Raw genomic sequence first — 22,065 nt, 5'->3', positions numbered from 1 at the left:
AACCAATCTTATACTAATTAAATTAATAACAAAAAAAAAGTAACTAATTTTGAGAGGCGTGCGATGGGTTCAGCATTTTTGGTATTCAAATGTAGTTTGGGTGACAATACAAGTACAGTCAGCAAAAAAAGCTTGTATTAAAAACGATTTTTTTATCAACAATTTATTTTAGGCTTTGTAGTGTACATTCTGAGTCCATTCACCCCGAGTGGCAACCAAATCCCCGATAACTTTATAACATGTACGTATTTCTGTCAGCAATGCGAGTACAAGGTGCAGCTGTGCGTGGACGCGGCGCGGTACGGCAGCGCGGCACGCTTCGTCAACCACAGCTGCGCGCCCAACGTGGCGCCGGTGCGGGTGTTCGCCGGCGGCCGCGACCTTCGGCTGCCGCCGTGTGCCTGTTCGCGGCGAGGGACATCGCGCCGGGCGAGGAGCTCACGTGAGTGCCCCCACTGCCATGACCGACCCCTGGGCAACGGCTGTCTATTTTTGCAGTATCGGGCGATAAAGATTGCACATCGGGCTTCGGCAAAAGGCATTTCTCGAAATTGATTTGTAATAGTTGACTTAACTAAGAGAGACGTGGAGAGTAAGACAGCCGGTGAAATTACTGGCACGTGAGGTATCCCATCTTAGGCCTCTAGGTTGGCAACGCGTCTGCATACCCCTGGTGTTGCAGATGTTTATGGGCGGTGGTGATCTCTTACCATCAGGAGACCCACTTGCTCGTTTGCCATCCAGTCGTATAAAAAAAAAAAAAAAACTAAAAAAAATATGTCGACGAGAATGGAATGGAGATGATGAGATGATGATGAGAGTACTACCGTCTCGCCGTCAGGATGCGTTCATGATGTAGGTACTTGAGTGAGAGCTTAAATAATAACTTGTTTTGGAGCACAGTTGTTCTATTTCACCAGCCGATAATAATAAATTTATTTGTAAACACTTGGCTTGTCTATTTACAAACCCCGAGCTATGCTGAGCCTGTATCTCGGGGCCTAGCAGTGCGCTGTATACATTGATTCTATTATGGAGACACGTCACAGATGAACAAACAGATAGACTAAACAGAAAAGCTAATTACACAATGTCGCTTAATTTTACTAGAATTTAAATTAATATCTAATATAAATGTGTGTGTTTGTGTTTGTGTGCGTGTTTCATCACTACATGCAGAGATGGAGGAGAGCTTCTGTGTCATTATATGTCAGGGTCACTAACCACTTTTTTAGGATAGCCTTTACCATTCCCATGGGGCGCTGTTAGATGTCACACACTTTACAAACATTATTATAGACATGAAGATGCATACACGCTGGGGAACGTTTTGCAAACGCAGACTGTCGCGGCGGGACGGGGACTCTGAGCGTCCGTTTTTTTAGAAGTTGCGCATGATTCGGCAGTTTAACAAAGTAACTGACAATCTGTCAAAAAATGCACTAGTACTTTTATTTAGACAAAAGGGATGTTGACACCACCAATCAATTGAGGTACTTTTTATGAGCTGTCAAAACACAATTCTTCCATAGTTTGAATAGAAATAGCAACTTATGGCGTCACTTGTTCGCACACTCAATGAACTATTTATTTGTTTTTCTCAAACATGCTCGGAAATGTATGCGTTAATGTCACGAAATGGAGACATGAAGTTTCTCATTTATGGCTCCCTACCACCTCCCTACATAACTTCTTGGCCTAGGCCACGAAGTATGTATGAAAATCCATTATTGTCCGCTGCTCTAACTTTTTAAATTTGCTTACTAACATTAAACTGACAAAGGAAAAATTACGAACAGCCAACCACCACTACTCTGTAAGCATTTGCGATACTGCGATGCGATGCGATGCGATGGATGGATGAAATATTTCCTCACATTGTTTGAGAAAAGCACTATACAAGCCTCGGCCAGAACAGGGATTGCTGGACTCGTTTTATCCGGCCTCCGACTCGGCCGTCTACCCCGAACTCGTCCATCAATCCCTTACTTCATGGCGTCTGCAGTAATGTACTATTAAAGCAACAAAAATCTAATTTTGCAGTTAATCGAAAATTAATCTAGTTTTCAGGGCTAAAATAAAGCATTTTTCTACTGGAGTCGTGTCTTCGGATTATTTTTTAATGGTGTCAACATCCCCATCCCTATTGTGCTTACAGTAACCGCTATTTATTATAAGCTAAGATTAGAACGCTGTCGGCTGCCTGATAAAAGTGCTGTTCCAGGTTCGACTACGGTGACAAGTTCTGGTCGGTCAAATCTAAATGGATGCGGTGCGAGTGCGGCGCCCCGGAGTGCCGGTACCCCCTGCAGTCCAGCGACGACGCCGAATGACCGACAGACTCGGAGTAAACACGATAAGTCGACTACAGATATACCGACACGGTGGAAGTTACACGAAGGGGCATCGTTCTGAATTCCTTAGTTTTCTAATGTTTTTTGTAGCTTATTATACTAACAACAACGGCTTTAAGCAATATAGTATCCCATATTTACTTCAAAGTTTGCCTTCGAGATATTTGGCATCAAAGTTGAACAGTTTTAGGCAAAAAAACTGGTTTTCTTGCGATAACTTTTGTGTTAATTAGTTTCAAATGAAAACCCTCGACCAGTTTTTCGAGACGTCAAAGACGAACCCAAATATGTAGATTTCGTATATGTTAGATCTTTCACGTCAATAGAGATGCGAAATAAGTGTTTTTGCAGACAATGTTTAAAAAAATCATACAAAATTAAGTATTAATTGTTTTTTTTTTTTCAAAATCCGGTAGACTAAAATGGAGATAAAAGCTTGGAGAACCGATAGCCGTTTGACTTATAATTCTATCTGTAGTGCAAAAGTAGGAGATACGATTCAAAACTTGTCAAAAATCGATGAAAACCTCGGGTAGCCCCTTAAATGACGCAACATGAGTTTTTTTTTTCAGAATTAGGTAATTCTGGATTCTCATTTTGTGAGTGTCCCTAATTTTTTTGACAGTTTTTTCATTATTTTTCATATTATTATCATCTATATGGGTCGTTACGAAATCCTACTAAGTATTATAAATGTGAAACTTTGTGTGAGTGAGTGAGTATGTTTGTTACTTCTTCACGCTGAAACGGCTGGACGGATTTGGATGAAATTTGGCAAAAACTTTGTTTATAATCTGGTTTAAAATATAGGATACTTTTTATCACGATATTCTCACGGGATGGGGATAAAATCTTGAAATAACAACCGCTGGGCTTAGAGTCATGAAATTTGGTATGTAGGTAGCTGGACCTCTGAAATAGCACATAGGCTACTTTATATCCCGATATTCCCACGGGATAGTGATAAAATCTATCACATGTCATGTCATGGTGAAATGAGCAATTTGATTTTTATGGTCAATTTTGTATAAAATCTGTATTATATTGTACTAATTACGATAACTCGTATATTTTATTTTAGTTATAATTTATCGTATTTTGATGTTTTTAATTTATTAATCAACACACATTGTAACGTTAAACTCGCCATTGTATTGTAGTCTAGTTAGGTATTCTAAAATTTGTAAAAGTGTACAGTCACCAGCATTAATATCTGTCACAGCGGAGCGTGCAAAAATATCTGACACGTCCTTCCGGCCCTAGAAATAGAGTCGTATCAGATATTTTATGCACGCTTGTTGTGTGATATTGGTGCTAGTGACTACTGTTGTAGCTTGTACAAGGTTCTACTTCGTTTCTAAGGTAACTCATCCCTTCTCGATGTAAATCCAACTAATATAATATCAGGCATGTTATGGATATAACTTTCGGTTTCGGTTACGGATATTGGATTTTTAAGGAAGTGTAAAAGTAAAATACAAATGTTCAATGCAATGTTCTGTCGGCTCGGCTGGGCAAAGAGAAAAACCTGTCACAACATGTCGCATTTAGACTCCGCCCGTGTCCGAAATTATCCGAAATTTTTCCGAATTTTTTTTTGCAGGTGGCAGGACCTTGTGCAAGGTCCGCCCGGATTGCTACCACCATCTTGCTCGCTAATCCTGCCGTGCTTGCACTGTTGTGTTTCGGCGTGGAGAGTGAGACAGCCGGTGAAATTACTGGCACGTGAGGTATCCCATCTTAGACCTCTAGGTTGGCAACGCGTCTGCAATACCCCTGGTGTTGCAGATGTTTATGGGCGGTGGTGATCTCTTACCATCAGGAGAACCACTTGCTCGTTTGCCATCCAGTCGAATAAAAAAAAATAAATTATATCGGATTCGGTTACGGATAGTTTTTTTATTTCGGATATCCGATAGTTTTGGTTACGGATACGGAGCTCCATGACATCCCTGATATATATATATGCAAACTCTTGATATACCCACGGGATCGGGGTAAAATCGCTAGTGTATTTTAGGGAATTCCCATGAGAACTTGGTAAAATCGCGATTCAACTCAACTGTTGGAGCTTAATGATTCAGGCGTGCAAAGCCGCGGGGAAATTCTTGTAAAACATGTACAGTCACCAGCACCAATATCTGACACAACAAGCGTGCATAAATATCTGATACGACTCTATTTCTAGGGCCGGAAGGACGTGTCAGATATTTTTACACGCTCCGCTGTGGCAGATATTAATGCTGGTGACTGTACCAGGCCAAAATACAAGGTGTTTTAAAGTTACTCCAGAATTACTGTCCTGTGAAACTCTCTTGTTTTTTTTTTAAATCAACAAATGTTTTCATACAGCGTGTATTTTACAGCGGCGAGAGATACTAAATTGTTTAAAAAATGCTATAAAAATCCCTTACCGGGTTTTTCAGTCGAACTTATTCAATCATCATCACGTAAAATATTTAGAGTGACTTTCACGCAGTATACAACGTTTTTTAATATTACTGAAAATCATGTTTTTTTTTAATTATTCTTTTTTAATACTAAGCTCTTCGTGTACTGTGATATGTATGTGACTTTCACGATGTTAATTTTAAGTAATATAGGTATATATAAATAAATCACAATTGAATTTGTTTGCAATATGCGACATAATATAATTTAAGATATACATTCGACGAAACCATTTTTAATAATCTTCGATCATGATACCACAGATTACGGGTCAATTACCAAGCAGATAATCTGGTCCACAACAGGTTTAATCCCAAAGTTATTACAATTACAACATCTAGTAATAGTGACAAACCTCTAAAGCTAAATCTTATTCTTACTGTATTTTAACTCGGACCAATATTAGTGTCAATGAGGGCTGTCGTTTTTTGTCTCACTAGATGGCGCACTGTTGCGTGAGGTTTTTAAGTATGGCTTTCAAAGTGTGTAATTACGGGTGTGAAAACAAAGTTTAGATTAAAATCATATTTAATACACCTTAAAACCGTACCATAAAAATATCGAGAATGCCACAGTGTTGCATAGTTCGTCCGTTTTGTTCGGAAAAAAGGGAGGACAAAGGTTTCCGAAAGACAAACCTGTCTCAAAACATAGACATTCATTGCCCCGGAACGCATATTTGCCATAATTAATTTCAGATATTGCATAATATTCACAAAATTATTCTTATTATAAATAAACCCGCGTAGCTCACCCAAAAACTATGAGACATTGACATTTCGGAGACCTCACGCTACACTAGCGCCTCTAGTGGCGAATTCATACGCGATAGCCCTCATTGCCAAGAATTATTCAAAAGCTTGCGCATCTGGTCACATAACTTTTATTAGTCATAAACTTAATTTCTCGGCGAAATCGAAAACTTTTCAAAAAAAATAAATTGTTGTCCGTAGAACTCTTTAGGTTAGGTTAGATTTCTTTTATAACAATTCTGAATAATTAATGGATTTAAATTAAAATTACTTTGAACAAACATTACATCACCTTTAACAATAATGCGAGCCGTTGTGGACAATTATTCAAAGTAAAATTCACTTATTCACTATTCAAGCGAGGCGTTTTTGCCGAGAAGAGTTGAGATCTCGTCATCTTTGGTATTATTGATCTTACGTCATAACTTACTATTGTTTTGTAGTCCCGTAGGTACTCTATTGACCTCACGTGAACATCGTGTACAAGCTACAGATGCTTAGTTAGCGACTGTAGTAAAACAATCTGTTTTGATAATTAATATAACATTGAGAAATCCAAGTGTTTCTTTTTACTTTCCTGCTGCGTTATTCCTATACGCATAGCCCTCTAGTCTATACGAACAAGAAAGTGATCTTACAGAACAAAACTGTGCCAAGACGTTATTAAATGTTATACACCATGAAATTATCTATTTTGTTGTTATGATAAAGTTATTATGCCTCTAACTAGTGTCTATACTCTGTGGAATTTCCAGTCGTCCATAATGGATTTTTCCCGATTGCACGCACGCCGCCATCTCCTATATATTTTGAAATTAAGAGCTACGGTGCCACAGACAGACAGACATACACACAGATACACAGACGCATAGCGGTCAAACTTATAACACCCCTCTTTTTGCGTCGGGGGTTAAAAATAGAGATTTGGTGTGGAGATCTTTGGTATGTAGGTAGTTGAGATCCTGAGAAGAATATAGAACAGTTAGAAAAACTAGGTGTTACCCGCAACTCCGTCCGGATAAAAGTATGAATAACCTAACCAACAAGATGGAAAACCCCCGACTTTGTCACTTCAGAGTTCAATATCTCAAAAATGGCTGAGCGATTTTGATAATACATGTTAAAGAACCATCGCTAGAAAATCTGCTTTCAAATAAAAAAACCGCATTCAAACCGGTGCACCCGTTTAACAGCTACGGTGCCACAGACAACACATAGCGGTCAAACTTAAAACACCTTTTTTTTCGTCGGGGTAAAAAATAGTTTACGTCCTATTCTCAGACCTACCGAATACACACAAAAAATTTCATAAAAATCGGTCAAGCCGGTCAAGGAGTTTGAGAACTTTTAAGTATTAGAAGAAAAGAAGGTAGTATAGTCCCCTCGGACGAAGTCGCGGGCAGCAGCTAGTAAGGACATACAAATAAAACTGCATACATTTAAATAGATGAATGTTTAATTCATTATGAAAAATATCGTTTTGCTTAGAATTAACTTTTAAAATTTATAATAACCAATAAGGCACAAACGTGGAATGTACTTAAATAATAAAATCTAATTTAAGTTACTTTCACTCGAACGTTATTGTTTCCGACACATTTTTACTTAAGTACAATTCAATAGAATCTGTCAATTTTCTACATATTTAAGACACCCTATCGTGGGCACACTTGATTATATATGTCCCTGTTGTTGCAATTATCATCTAAAAGGAATCAAAAAAGAATAATAGTCACATCACAAAGCCTGAGGCAGCCCGGTGTTTATATTAGTAGGCTGGAAGTGTCTACAGGATTGTCAGATTCTATTGAATTGGAGTTTAGACTGAATATTCGTAGATTCATACAAAGTATAGAACCGTCACTACGGGAGCCCGGCGTTAGCTCTCCACAACCCCACAGTGTATTCAGAGCAATAGCTGTGGGGTAGCGGCAGTGTGATAGCTGAGGCCGTATGCCTAACGTTCCTGACGCTCACGATAGCAATCAAACGACAGTTTATGTTTGCGGAATCTGTCATTTGATTGCGATAGCGGCAGAAACGTTAAGCAAAAAGCCCTAAGCTAATAAAAGGAAGCTACAAAATACAAACTAAGGGGAACACCGTCAAAATAACAAATTCATGTCGCGCGTCGAGTTGAACATGATCTTGGACTTAGAGAGAACTTTTCAGATCTGCTTATTCGAGGCTGCTCCTAGTTCACGTATTGCGACAAAACGCAACAGCTACATGTAGATGTAATGAATAATCCTTTCCGATCGTATTCTCTCGGCTATTTCTCGGAAACATTTGTATTCTTGACATGCTACTTCAGTCAATCTGAGTACCTTTTGAGCGCCACCGACACCTGAAAATCGTGTCATAAGCGCCATATCGGTACTACGTCTATGGAGCGATTTTTCAATTTTTTTTTTGTAGTATTTGGCCGACCGTTGCGTTCAAAAGGTTAACACCCAAGTTAAGATTTTCTATGTAATTTGATCATGGAGGTTATAACATCTGAGTGTGCTTTACTTCGTGTGTGTGACTTTTGCCACTAATAAATTAAGTACTATATTTATTTGATAAGCCGTGGTGGCCTAGTGGTTTGACCTATCGCCTCTCAAACAGAGGGTCGTGGGTTCAAACCCCGGCTCGCACCTCTGAGTTTTTCGAAATCCATGTGCGGAATTACATTTGAAATTTGCCACGAGCTTTGCGGTGAAGGAAAACATCGTGAGGAAACCTGCACAAACCTGCGAAGCAATTCAATGGTGGCCCAATACCTATGGCCCAAGCCCTCTTGTTCTGAGAGAAGGCCTGTGCCCAGCAGTGGGACGCATATAGGCTGGGATGATGTCACTTACTAACACAATAATGCATAAACACGTCGGCAGCAGTATGTTCGGATGTTTTATGACGGGAACTTATTATTCACTACTATTTATATGCGATTATTACGATTTAAATTTGCTTTCAATAAGTAATATTGCACTTTTAGTTCGACTCTAAAAGCGGAACAGTACTTTTAACATTCGAGTTATTAACAGAAATATGTTACAACGATAAGAATTGATCAACATTCTAGTCATTTATCAAATCGGCCCAAAAAGTCCTTTCAATAAATCAATCATTACATTAGCGTATATGAAAAAAAAAGGAAGTTTATTTAAACCTAGTCTTAATGAGATTATAGAAATTCTTACTGCCGCACGCAGAAACCAGAATTAACTATAATTGAGTCCTAAGCTGGAAAATAGTAATCATTAATTTATTATTAAATATCGTATTTCTGCGTGCGGTAGTGATACAAAGTGTAATTACAAACTCACACAATCAATATAATTTATACTAAAATGTATAACAGCAACCGTTAAAATTGGGACCCAGGTTAACTTTAAAAATATATACATTAGATGCACTTAAGATTGGTTTTGGAGTCTTTTTGTATTTTTTAATTCAACTACTTTGTTACTTTTACGGTCATCCCGTGAAATCCATATCGATAATACAAAAAAGAAGGCAAGCTGAGATATGTGGTGCACAGGAGAAATTTTTGTCTAGACTCCTGACCAGTGGTTGTATAGGGGTATAGCACGCAGCACGGAATGCTGAGGACCTGGGTTCGATTCCCAGCACTGGCTTTTTCTGTGCATCCACGTTTCAGTTTACATTTTCGATATTAGATGCACTGAAAATATACTATGCCGGTGAAGTAACTGACACTATGAATGAGTTCTACTTCGGGTCACAATTAGAACAGTTTGACTAATAATTAAATAATGTTCAAAATGTCAAATAGACTGGCAGGCAATAAAAAATGCCAGCCGATAAAAATAAAAGTAATTAAAATATATCTCTAAAAGTTTCTTGATATGACGTTGTCATAATCATAAAAAAAATATAAGTACAAGACTTCGAACACGCAGAGTATGTGAATGCGATTCATCAAGTTCTATAGCGAGTAACGCGCATGTGCGTTCCCATTGCCCCGAAGGCGAAGTTGTTACGTGACCTAAGAATACAATGGTTCCATCTTACTTGGCCAGTTGTAATTGGAATCGTAAGAAAGACATTATAGGGTCGATAATGCCTTCTAGACTCTCAGCAGTTGGGACCTTTCTATTCAGAGATCACAACTAAATAAACAGTTTTAACATCAAATATAAACTTAATAATAACAAAAATACATTACAACCGTAACGGTGCGCTGTCATTGAAACGGAGGGGGAGGAACAGAATCACGCAATATCGTTAATATTTTCCTCTAAAGATAAACTTCTCTAGAAGGTCCATTTTTTCGAATGATGCACACTTTAGCAAAAGTGCACTTAAGTACGCTTCAGCATAATGTGCACTTCCCAATGGCAGCACTTTCTCAAATGGTACAGATTTCCAGAATGTACACTTTTATACAGAGCGGTATTTGAATTGAACATAGACATAATATATAAAACGGCAGTGTCAGAAACGTGTACATTTTGAGAAAATGCGCGCTTTGGACAAAAGAGGTAGTGTACGTTTTGAAATATGTTTATATCAAGCCTCCATTGTTAAAATGCACGTCGCATTTACATTACAAGGAGGGCGCGGCGAGATGTGGATTTCAACTAATGTGATCGGTCGAATCGCACGTCTCTGCTCCGTCCGTCTCAATGGAAGCACCGCTTAATGAGAAAAACTTGATCGATGACATATCTATGATTCTACCGACATTAGACTCTTTGAGGTATTATCCAAAACTTGTAGAAACAGTTGTGTGAAACGAGGAAACTATATGTTATCGTTAGGTTTTCTCATTTCACATACAAAATAAGAGAAAGAAAAACTATCTAATTCAAGTCGAAACCAGCACGACTAACTTACTCTAAGAAATACAAGTCATTAAAAAAAAAACATTTTCAAAATAATAATTTTAACTTCGGTTTGTTTATGAGAACATACAGTCAAACTTTGACACGTTTAAGTGACTCGAAGGCAAAAGTTGCTTCGTTATTATTATAACGTTTGAAATGCAAATATTAAGACAGAGCTTTATGGTCATTGATCACCCGAGGATAACGCCAAAGGTACAAGGTGTTGATTAAATAACTAAATCCTGAAAGTAGATTGTTCAGAATCAACAGTAGAATCGGTTACACATGTATACTTTACAGCAGGCTGTATTTTTTTAATACCGTAAACTGCTTCAACTTTGCGCTCTGGCCCCAACATTGCCTGATTCGATTTAGAGTCGATAACTTAGCACCCTTAAGGTTTTTAAACTTTTATCTCCCCGTAATAATTCCTGTGTAGATAAAAGTTTAAAACCTATAAGAGTGCTAAGTTATCGAATCTAAATCAAATCAGGTAATGTTGGGGCCAGAGGGCAAAATTGAAGCAGTTTACGGCACCCTTTTCACTGTGTCCAATCTATGTTACAAATGCAAATCCCAGTTGCATATTATTTATATACTTTTGACTGGTTACGGAAAGCCCTCTAAAAATACTTTAAGAGTCCCCTGTACGCTCGTGTCCCCAGACAAACGTGGTTTCGTTCTAATTTACAAGCAGCACTACAGATCAAAACGCAACTTTGCAACTATAATTGGAGCAGCCATTACGATGCTTATAATTAGGTTTGGTTGAAATAAAATGTAACGGAAAAAAAACAATAATGAATTTCCATTTTTCATACAAAACTTAAAATTAATGTGATTTTGTTTTGTTACATTGAATATGAACAAAAACTAATTATAAGCATCAAAATAGCTGCTCCCGTTATAGTAGCAAACTTTTATTTTGTTTCACTGTGTTGTTTGTAAATTAGAACGAAACTAGTTTGGTATGTAAATGCGATCAGCGGCGAGCGTACTGGCGACTCTTAAATAGTTTGACAATTATATTCTCACAAAAAAACGGAAAGTTACAGGACCGCGATGGGACTAGGAATAGAACACTGTCACTCAACCTAAGAGGTCATATGGTATAGTTGAATAAAGGTTCCTCCTCGCATCGCGTTTAGGGTCATTCGAGAGCTCTGACCATCACATTTTTGTGGTCACTTTTCTGTAAAAACGGCCGAAGATTCTGATATAGGTAGTTCAACGAGAGTTGAACTGAATGATTACACACACAGCTACAAAAACAACTGATTGCACAAAAGGAATGAGTATGGTCACTTGTAGACGTCCGTAGTTTTCACCGGGCAACGGACCGTTTTATTTTGCCGGATTTGCGGTGTTGTATGACTTAAGATGAATGTGTTAGTGATGTAACGAATATTCGCATTCGCATTCGCGAATATTCGCATATTTTTGCGTATTCGCATTCGCAAAATTTCTGCGAATGTTTTGCGAATATACAATTATTAGATAATAGACAGGTTAATAAAATCAAAATACATTCATTTCTTATGTTTTTTTATACAAAAAAATAACCTAATCTCGTAATCACATTATCAGTCTTCACTTAATCATTTGGTATTATTATTCATTTATTTACTTTGCGATGCGTTCGTATAAACTGGGTAATTCTCGGAACAAAGTACAAACTGAACGCACTTCGTTCGAACGAGACTGTCATAGACAATTTGGCGCCAAAACGAAAAACTGAATATTCGCATTCGCATTCGCGAATGTTCGAAAAATAACATTCGTTACATCACTAGAATGTGTGTACAAAGTGTACACGCACCGGACACTTGTCCGGCGACTTAACCATACAACAGTAATAAAAACGGTCCGTGGTCCGCTGAAAACAAAGGACGTCTACAAGCGACCTAAATGTCAAAATCCTGCTGCCACCTCAACTCTGGTGGAACTACCTATACAGTTATTTAGGTACCTGGCAGAAATACAGAAACTAACAAATAATCAAAATCCACAGCCAACGCGTAAAAATTACCACGAAAATGTGGCGGTTGATAAGCTCGACAAATATGTAGCAACAGTATAGAATTAGGGGATGTTTCACCATCCATTGATTAGTCTTAGCTGTCGGTTAAATATGATGCCGTCTCCGTCTATTCGAACAAAACAAATAGAGACGGCATCACATTTAACCGTGAAACAGCCCCTTAGTAACAAAGAACATGTTACCCACAAGGTTTCTCCACATGATCTAGGGTGCACTTCACCAGTCGGCTTCGGGCAGCCCCCAGGGTAGTCCCCGGTCAGGCAGGCGGTGCAGTGGCCGCCGACGCCGTCGCTGGGCGTCGTCTTCATGTTGTAGTGGATGGCGCTCACCAGACCCTCCACGCTTAGGTACTCGAGACTGTCCGCGCCTGAGAAAAGGGTTTTGTGATTGGCTTTTTTGGAGTGAATTCTAACGAATTTGGAGTTGAAATAAAAAATACAAAAAGACTCCAAAAAAAAACAATCATAATTTGATTGCTTAGTAGCGACATCTCTTGTCTGGGTGAGCGGTTGGTTCCGAAAGAGTGTGACGTCTCTCGATGAGAGCGGAACATAGATGTCGCTAGTGCTGCTGCATAAGTAGCGTAGTAGAAATAAGCAACCTGAGATATGTATGCATAGGAAAAATTCGTGTCTAGATTCCTGTCCAGCGGTGGTGTAGGGGTTATAGCACGCAGCACGGATTGCTGAGGACCTGGGTTCGATTCCCAGCGCTGGTCTCTTTTTCTGGTTTTTCTGTGCATCCATGTCTCAGTTTGTATTTTCGAAAAGGGTTTTGGTTTAGGCCGATGCCGTCAGAAGGTTCTCGAAGAATTAGATCGCATTTTTCCTATTCTCAATTTCCACCAGATTTCCACAATGATTTTTACATTCGCATATTTGCCCACTGTATTTATTTATCAATAGTTTATTTCCTTGACGGGTTTTTTTAATCATTCGCATGTTTTACCACATTTTTTGTCAATGGGCAACCCATTACGCCTTATGCCGGCGGAGCCCCGCTCTATTTCTGAGCAGTTTGCCCTTCGGAAATCTGAAGATACCTAACTAACTTAACCTACCTCTCCGTTTGTGTGGTAAAATATGCGAATGGTTAAAAATCCCGTCAAGAAAATAAACTATTGATAAATAAATACAGTGGGAAAATATGCGAATGGAAAAATCATGTATGGAATAAATACGTCTGGAGTAAATTAAGAATGGGGAAAACGCGAACGAAAACCAATTCGAGTTGGTAAAATGCGAATGGAAAGTTTGCTACGCGGAGTTAACGAGTTTGGGGAACGTCCGCGGACCGGGAGACGAGTTGTCGGCAGGCCTCCGACAAGATGGAGCTACGACCTGGTTAAGATCGCGGGATCGCGGTGGATGCGGAAAGCACAAGACCGGTCTGAGTGGAGAGCCTTGGGGGAGGCCTATGTCCAGCAGTGGACGTCTTTCGGCCGACATGATGCTGAACTGAGCACCGAACAGAGCCTAGCATAAAGGCAAACATTGCTACGAACATCTACACTATCAGTCTAGGAAACCCTGTAAACTCTTCACAAAATTTTCATTATTTCGCGTTGGCAGGCCTCCCACCAGGTGGACTGACGACATCGTGAGGGTTGCGGGAAACCGGTGGATGCAGGTGGCGAGTAATCATTCATTGTGGCGTTCTAAGGGGGAGGCCTTTGTTCAGCAGTGGACGTCTTCCGGCAGATGATGATGATGTGATGCATTTTAAGAGTTAAAATAGCTTACCAACAAGTTCGGCGAGCTTGTACGCGTCCATTTTGTTGGCGATCAGTTCCTCGCGCGTCGGGATGTTGATACCCATGTAGCAAGGGTACTTGAGAGGCGGCGACGCTATCCTTATGTGGACCTGAATCAAATTGTATTTAAATGTATACATAAGCTAAAAACGACATATGTATAGCTTATAAGCTGTCACACGACTGACAAAAATATAGTGTATGTCATTGCGCAACGAGGGTTCCGTGCCATCAGCCAAATATGTCTACCACCTTAAAGTTGATAATCGTTTGCATGTCATAAAACAATAATGCCAATAGACGTGGTCTGTCAGATCACAAAATTCTATATTGCTCTCGTGTCTGGCATTTTTTAATGCGCAAGTTGTCTCCGCGTGGTTTCTGGAATTTTACTATCAAGTTGCAAAAACTACAATCACCGTACAGCGTGCCTCTCAAAGAGAGTTTACCGTGACACTGGCGAAATTGTCCTATTAATTAGGACAGAAAAGCCATATCTTAATAGAGAAGAAGAAGACGTGGTCTGTCAACTTGAAAGTTCGACTTTAGCGACATATACATTAAATAGAATCTTGTTTAAAAATTTATAGACCACTTATTTGACTGATGATACAAATTAGTATGTATCTATGTTATATCCAGAATTAGCAGAGCCCCTCTTTTAAGCAGAAAAAAAGTGGAGCGGGGCCGAAGCCGCCAGCAACAGCTAGTATACATATAAAATTCAAAGGCCTGACTGACTGACTGATACATCAATGCACAGCCCAAACCGCTGCAGCTTAAGACTTGATATTTAGCACACATACGAGTATACCTTGAATGTCATCAAGTATTGGAGATTTTACGAAATTTGGGTTCTGGCGCACAAGGTCCCATTCGCAAATTGTTCCTTTCGCAAAAGGACCCTTTTAAAATGTCCTATTCCCAAAATGAGCCTTCTGCAAAATATCCCGTTCTCAAAATGTCCCTTCACATAAATTACGTCCCTTTCGCAGAATGTTCCTTTCACAAAATATTCCGTTCGCAAAGTGTCCTTCGCAAAAGCTCCTTTCGCAAAATGTCCCGTGCAAACCATAGGTTTTACGATAAAGTCGTGAGTCGTTTTACGGGATGACCGTAAAAGTAACAAAAAATTTGGAATTGAAATAAAAAATACAAAAAGATTCCAAAAAAAAAACAATCTTAATTTGATTGCTTAATAACGATATCTCTTGTTCGGGTGAGCGGTTAGTTCCGATGGAGTGCCGAAAGAAAGTGCCGAGATGTGATATTTCGCATACGAGACGTTTTGCGAAAAGGGCATTATGCAACAGGGTCGTTAAGCAAAAGGGGTTTTTAAAGAAGGGACATTTCGCGAAAGGAACGCTTTTGCAAATGAGACTTAATTATGGTTAAGGACGAAGACATTTTGCGAAAGTTTTGGGAAATTATGGCCGAAAGGAACGCAAATGAGACTTAGGTGGACAGAGAATAAATGACATTATTAACAGCTAACCACCAAATGACTTAATGTAAGCATTTGCGAAACTGCAAATGCGATTATGGATGGACATGCGAAAGGATTTGCTCACTTATTATGTGAGACATTTTCCGAAACTGCAATGCGTCGGAGGGACAAAAGGATTTTGCTGGACTTAATTTTTTGAGCCAAATGCCGGTGGAACATCGGCCGTTGCTGAGACTCGAACTTTTCCGATCAATCCTAATACCTCATGGCCCGACTCCACTGGAATGAATAAATTATATTGTCGGTACCTCAGCAGCGCCGGCGTCCCGCAGCAGCTTTATAATCGGCCCGATGGTGTTCCCCCGCACAATGGAGTCGTCTATCAGCACGCAGCGTTTCCCGCGCACGTTCTCCGAGAGCGCGCCGAACTTCTTCGCGACGCCGAGCTGCCGGAGCCGCGTCGACGGCTGGATGAAGGTGCGGCCCACGTAGCGGTTCTTGCAGAGCACCTCCATGAACGGGATGCCCGACTGGAAAGGGGGCGTTGTTACAGTACAGCGGACTATCTTCAATATCAAGGGCACAGGCCTCCTCTCCGAACGAGAGGGCTTGGGCCGTTGTTTCCACGCGCGCCCAGTGCGGGTTGGGAACTTCACACGCACCATTGAATTGCTTCGCTGGTTTCCTCACGATACACGAAACTATTCCGGGTTCGAATCCCGGCCGGTGCAGGTATTTGTATGAATAATACGAATGTTTGATCTCGGGGCTTGGATGTTTAATATGTATTTAAGTATGTACAACAAACACAACACATTTGGCACAACAAATGTAAATAAAAAATGTAACTCTTAGCAGAAATAAACTTTTCTATCTATCTATCTATCTTTTTATTGAAAGCAGGTTTTCAAGCGATGGTACTTAGACATGTTTTAACAAAATCGGTTCGGCCGTTTTTGAGATATTGAACTTTAAATAAATAAATATAAATAAATAAATATCACGGGACAATTCACACCAATTGACCTAGTCCCAAAGTAAGCTTAGCAAAGCTTGTGTTATGGGTACTAAGCAACGGATAAATATAATTATATAGATAGATACATACTTAAATATATATTAAACAAAACACCCTAGACCCGAGAACAAACATTCACACATATTTTTCATACAAATATCTGCCCCGACACGGGAATCGGATCCAGCACCTTAAGCTTCGTAGTCAGGTTCTCTAACCACTAGGCCAAAAAATAAAGCAGGTAAATAAAGTAGGTATTTTTGAATATCTATGTATATGTATTTTTCTATAGTGCTTTTCTATATGCACCAAGTATGAGGTCACAATCTAGTATCTCTTTCTCTCATTCTTTGCCGTCTCACCTGGCGCGCGTAGCCGTGCGCGGCGGCGGTACCGGACTCCGGCACGGATGACACGATGTCCGCGTCCACGGGGGACTCCCGCGCCAGCATGCGCCCGCACTGCATACGCGCGGAGTACACCATCTGGCCTGCAACGCGTAAATCATTAGACGAGTCTATATCGAAAATACAAACTGAAATATAGATGCACAGAAAAACCAGAAAAATAAGACCAGCGCTGGGAATCGAACCCAGGTCCTCGGCATTCCGTGCCGTGTGCTATACCGCGGGTGAGCGGTTAGTTCCGATGGAGTGCCGATAAGTTTCTCGATGAGGGCTACGGCATAGATGTCGCTAGTGTCGCTGCTTAAGTGGCTAAATAAGAAACAACACAAGCTGAGATATGAGGTGCATAGGAGAAATTCGTGTCTGTATCGTTGTCCAGCGGTGGTGTGTGGTGGTGGGCGAATGCGTATATCTGCTATCGATATTCGCCAATGCGAATATTCAGTTTTTCGTTTTGGCGCCAAATTGTCTATGGCAGTCTCGTTCGAACGAAGTGCGTTCCGTTTGTACTTTGTTCCGAGAATTACCCAGTTTATACGAACGCAAATAAATAAATAATACCAAATGATTAAGTGAAGACTGATAATGTGATTACGAGATTAAGTTATTTTTTTGTATAAAAAAAAAACATAAGAAATGAATGTATTTCGATTTTATTAACCTATCTATTATCTTAATTGTATTTTTTTCTGATATTCCTATTAGCAATACATTCGCAGAAATTTTGCGAATGCGAATGCGAATATGCAAAAATATGCGAATGCGAATATTCGTTACATCACTAATAGGAATTATTTGAGGTGTCCCGATCTCGTTAACAGCCAACCTTATGAACAAAGCCAAAGAAGGTATTCCAAGTCTTCAAGTGCATAATCCTCAGTGACGTTTAGTGTCGTTACCTTCGAAGATGCTGTCCGCTCTTGCGAAGTACACGTACTCGAATATGCAGAAGGCCTGCTGCTTGTCGGCCGGCCGCTCGACCACGTCCACGGTGCGCACGCCGTGCCGGGACATCTCCACTATCTCGCCGGGGAGGACTTCGCGCACGTAACGCGCGCCTGGGACAGGACCATGTCAAAGTCAAAGTCAAAATAACTATATTCAATCCATACCGTAAACTGCTTCAACTTTGCCCTCTGGCCCCAACATTGCCTGAGTTGATATAGAGTCGATAACTTAGTACTCTTATAGGTTTTAAACTTTTATCTACACAGGAATTATTATTACGAATCAGGCAATGTTGAAGCAGTCTACGGTACTAATATTATAAATGCGAAAGTGTGTGTGCTTGTATGTTTGTCCGTCTTTCACGTCGAAACGGAGGCACGGATCGACGTGATTTTTGGTATAGAGATAGTTTATGGGCCAGAGAGTGACATAGGCTACTTTTTATCCCGGAAAAATGCACAGTTCCCGAGGGAACAGCGCGCGATGACCGAATTCCACGCGGGCGAAGTCGCGGGCAAAAGCTAGTTTAGGCTATAACAAGCTATTATGAATTTCAAAAGAAAATCTAACACCGGTTCGGAAAAACCTCTGTTGAGAAGAATCCGGGAAGAAACTCAAAGAGTTTTATATATTTTTTTAAACAGATTTACAATATCATCAAATGATATCTATACATCACTAGTATTTTACACAACTTTATTTTAAACACAGTAGGTTCGCTATTTGAAGGGATCGCTAATGCGGATCGGAATTATTTGCAAATATCCCCTGTTCATGATATAATCATTAACTTTATAATACGCCTTGGATATTAATGTCTTCTTGACATTAGATTTGAATTTTTTAACAGTCTCATTCTCAGTCTCAACTAATATTTTTTTCAAGAATTGCCGATACCGCTGACTACGCTCTTGGCAGCATGTGCCCGACCAGCACGCCAGCGCGAGCAGCACCAAACTCATTTACCGACCTTGGATTTCATGACAAGAAAATTAGTACGCGCAATGACTCATTTACCGACCACGGGCTTCATGACAAGCACATTAAGGTCGAGGGGTTTATTTGGGGGGTTGCAACCAAGGTAGCCTGCATGTTACGACACTGTTTACGACCAAGTGTGATGAAAAAGCTTATAAAACAAACTCACCTATAGACAGAAACCCGCAGGACTCGGACGACACCACCCAGCCCTCGGCACGTTCATCCACGCCGTTCTTGGCGCACCCGTTCATCAGAACTGTAACCAGATAAATGACAAATAAATATCAGCACCTGGGCGACCGAGCTTTGCTCGATGATAACCGTTTTCCCAGAGATAAGATTAAGCTAGATCGATTTGTTAACCCCGTAAACCCACACGTACCAAATTTCATCGAAATCGTTGGAGCCGTTTCCAAGATCTCCGAAATATATAAACGAGAATTGCTCGTGGATAAAGATACCATCAGCCAAATAAGTGGTCTATCAATTTTTAAACAAGTCCCTATCAAATGGATATGTCGCTAAAGTTGAACTTTCAAGTTGATAGACACGTCTATTGGCATTATTGTTTTATGACATGCAAACGATTATCAACTTTAGGGTGGTAGACCATACATTTGGCTGATGGTACATAAAGGTATAAGATTAGATAGATAGATAGGACAATAGGGAATATTACGCCAAACTGCGCAGGGGGCGAAGCTAGCACAAACCAAACCGCCATGACAAGGGGATCCTTACGACTTTCGACTGCCATAATTTTATAAGTCATAATGTGATTTCAATTCCAAAATTTTTGTTACTTTTATGGTCATCCCGTAAAACCCATATCGAAAATAGAAACTGAAATATTGATGCATAGAAAAACCAGAAAAATAAGACCAGCGCTGGGAATCGAACACAGGTCCTCTGCATTCCGTGCCGCGTGCTATACCGCTACACCACCGCTGAACAGTGACAGAAGAACAGCTTGTTTGTTTTCATATTTAGCCACTTAAGCAGCGACACTAGCGACATCTATGCTGTAGCCCTCATCGAGAAACTTTCAGCACCCCATTGGAACTAACCGGACAAGAGATTGGAATCTTTTTGTATTTTTTGTTTCAATTCCAAATTTTTTGTTACTTTTACGGTCATCCTGCAAAACCTATATCGAAAATACAAACTGAAACATAGATGCATAGAAAAATCACTGTCCAGCGGTAGTGTAGCGGTATAGCACGCGGCACGGAATGCCAAGGACCTGGGTTCGATTCCCAGCGCTGGTCTTTTCTGTGCGTCTATATTTCAGTTTGTATTTTTTTCATAATGTGATGTTTGTCATAATTATTGTAAGTCATCGTTTTTTTTTTCAAGAAGAGGTTATGACTAACAATCTTCCACCAGTCAATATAGACCCCATGACAACGTCAGTTCTCTTTATAGTTAGTCGCCATGACGGATCATGATCTATTTATTAGTAAAAAAATAACATGATATTTACATCGATAGAAGTTTGCAATGTTTTCTGTTTAAACCCACGTCACATAACGTTAACCCATAACCATAACCCATATAACATTGTAATGGAAGCGAACGCAAGTGAACTTCCACTGACACGATTAATCGGATTATTCACGTCTCCACTCTGTTCGTCATCTACGGAAGCCCACTCTCACTCATAACAATACCATAACCACATAAAATTAAAATTAACAAAAATAAATCCACAATGTACCCCCAATAAGTAAATAAAGTATGATTGGTTATTTGGAGTCTTTTTGTATTTTTTATTTCAACTCCAAATTTGTTACTTTTACGGGTATCCCGTGAAACCATATCGAAAATACAAACTGCCGCTGTCCAGCGGTGGTGTAGGGGTTATAGCACGCAGCACGGATTGCTGAGGACCTGGGTTCGATTCCCAGCGCTGGTCTCTTTTTCTGGTTTTTCTGTGCATCCATGTCTCAGTTTGTATTTTCGATAAGTAAATAAAGCATCCTTATTATTTACTTTTCTTTTCGCGTAAATAAATCCAATATGCCCTGATGACAGCGATTATTATACAGCTTGTATTTGTTATACTAACACAGACAGTAACCAGACGTTAGTTTTAGAGCCCTAGCCCACGGCGACTTTTGGTAGCGATGCTGTCGCGCATTTCGTAAACGAGCGACGACAGCAGCGCTACTAACGCACGTTAGTCGCATTCGCAACGCGCTACTAACGCATCGCGACTGTATCGATGCAAACCATTTGTTACTTCTTTATCTCAAAAGCATAAATTCCTTGTAGCGTTTCACCGAATCGCATTTCATATCGATCATATATTTAACTAGCTTATGCCCGCGACTACGTCTGCGCGGATCTAGGTTATCGCGCGGTGGCGCCCTCTATCGGAATAAAAGGTATCCTATGTTGATCCTTGGGGTTCAAACTACCTATGTACCAAATTTCATCAAAATCGGTTCAGTGGTTTCGACGTGAAAGGGTAACAGACAGACAGACAGACAGACAGACTGAGTTACTTTCGCATTTATAATATTAAAGTAGGGAATATAGCGTCCTCTCACAATCGTTTATTTTTTTAGTCGCTATAGTCGCAATTCACCTCGACCGTGCATTTAAGTATCGCGTTGTATCTTAATCGTGTTTTTAGTCGCTTTTAGTTTTAGTCGCATTTCACCACGATCGTGTATTAGCGTATTTTAGTGCAAACATCAATTAACGCGTCAAATTAATTGGAGTCCCAGGAAAACATCGATCGCGGCAACATACGTAGGTACAGGGTAAAGTAAAATACTACACGAAAAATGAGATGCTACAAATTTATTTTCACACCTCTCCTTCAGAAAAGTAACTTTTCCTCCCTGACGAGAGGGATCAAAGTGTAAGTTTTCTGTTCAAGGCTTTTCTAAGTATGTTATTGCAAATGCCATTTTTTGAAGTTGATAATTGTAAAGCCACGCCATTTTCTATGCTGGTTGTTCTTTTATAATATTTAGAATTTGTTTTTTTCAAGTTTCTTAATGCTCGGTGTGAAAAGTTGTATGAGCCACTCGGGAGCAAAATTATTTTCATCTTGGGCGTTAACACTTG

General features: G+C 39.9%; 2 protein-coding genes across 5 annotated transcripts in view; one reads left to right on the top strand and one right to left on the bottom strand.

Moving 5' to 3' along the window:
- LOC141440461 (histone-lysine N-methyltransferase EHMT2-like) overlaps window positions 1-6,116 on the top strand; it is a 35,607-nt gene extending 29,491 nt beyond the window's left edge. Inside the window, 3 exon segments of the mRNA XM_074104979.1 lie at window positions 245-391; window positions 394-442; window positions 2,225-6,116. Of these exon segments, the coding sequence (XP_073961080.1) occupies window positions 245-391; window positions 394-442; window positions 2,225-2,333 (305 nt within the window). The 3' untranslated portion in view covers window positions 2,334-6,116.
- An 879-nt stretch (window positions 6,117-6,995) lies between these two features.
- Window positions 6,996-22,065, bottom strand: part of LOC141433375 (amidophosphoribosyltransferase-like) — a 55,906-nt gene continuing 40,836 nt past the window's right edge. For all 4 annotated transcript variants that reach the window (XM_074095431.1, XM_074095668.1, XM_074095510.1 and 1 more), the window contains 6 exons: window positions 19,154-19,243; window positions 17,958-18,116; window positions 17,014-17,141; window positions 15,942-16,163; window positions 14,176-14,296; window positions 6,996-12,800 (listed from right to left, as the gene is read on the bottom strand). In XM_074095431.1, coding sequence (XP_073951532.1) covers window positions 12,487-12,800; window positions 14,176-14,296; window positions 15,942-16,163; window positions 17,014-17,141; window positions 17,958-18,116; window positions 19,154-19,243 — 1,034 coding nt within the window. In that variant the 3' untranslated portion in view covers window positions 6,996-12,486. The remainder of the gene's footprint in view (window positions 12,801-14,175; window positions 14,297-15,941; window positions 16,164-17,013; window positions 17,142-17,957; window positions 18,117-19,153; window positions 19,244-22,065) is intronic.

The sequence above is a fragment of the Choristoneura fumiferana genome, chromosome Z, assembly GCF_025370935.1.
Source record: "Choristoneura fumiferana chromosome Z, NRCan_CFum_1, whole genome shotgun sequence".
Lineage (NCBI taxonomy): Eukaryota > Metazoa > Arthropoda > Insecta > Lepidoptera > Tortricidae > Choristoneura > Choristoneura fumiferana.
Note: the sequence above shows the minus strand (reverse complement) of the source record. Positions and strands in the feature narration are given on the sequence as shown.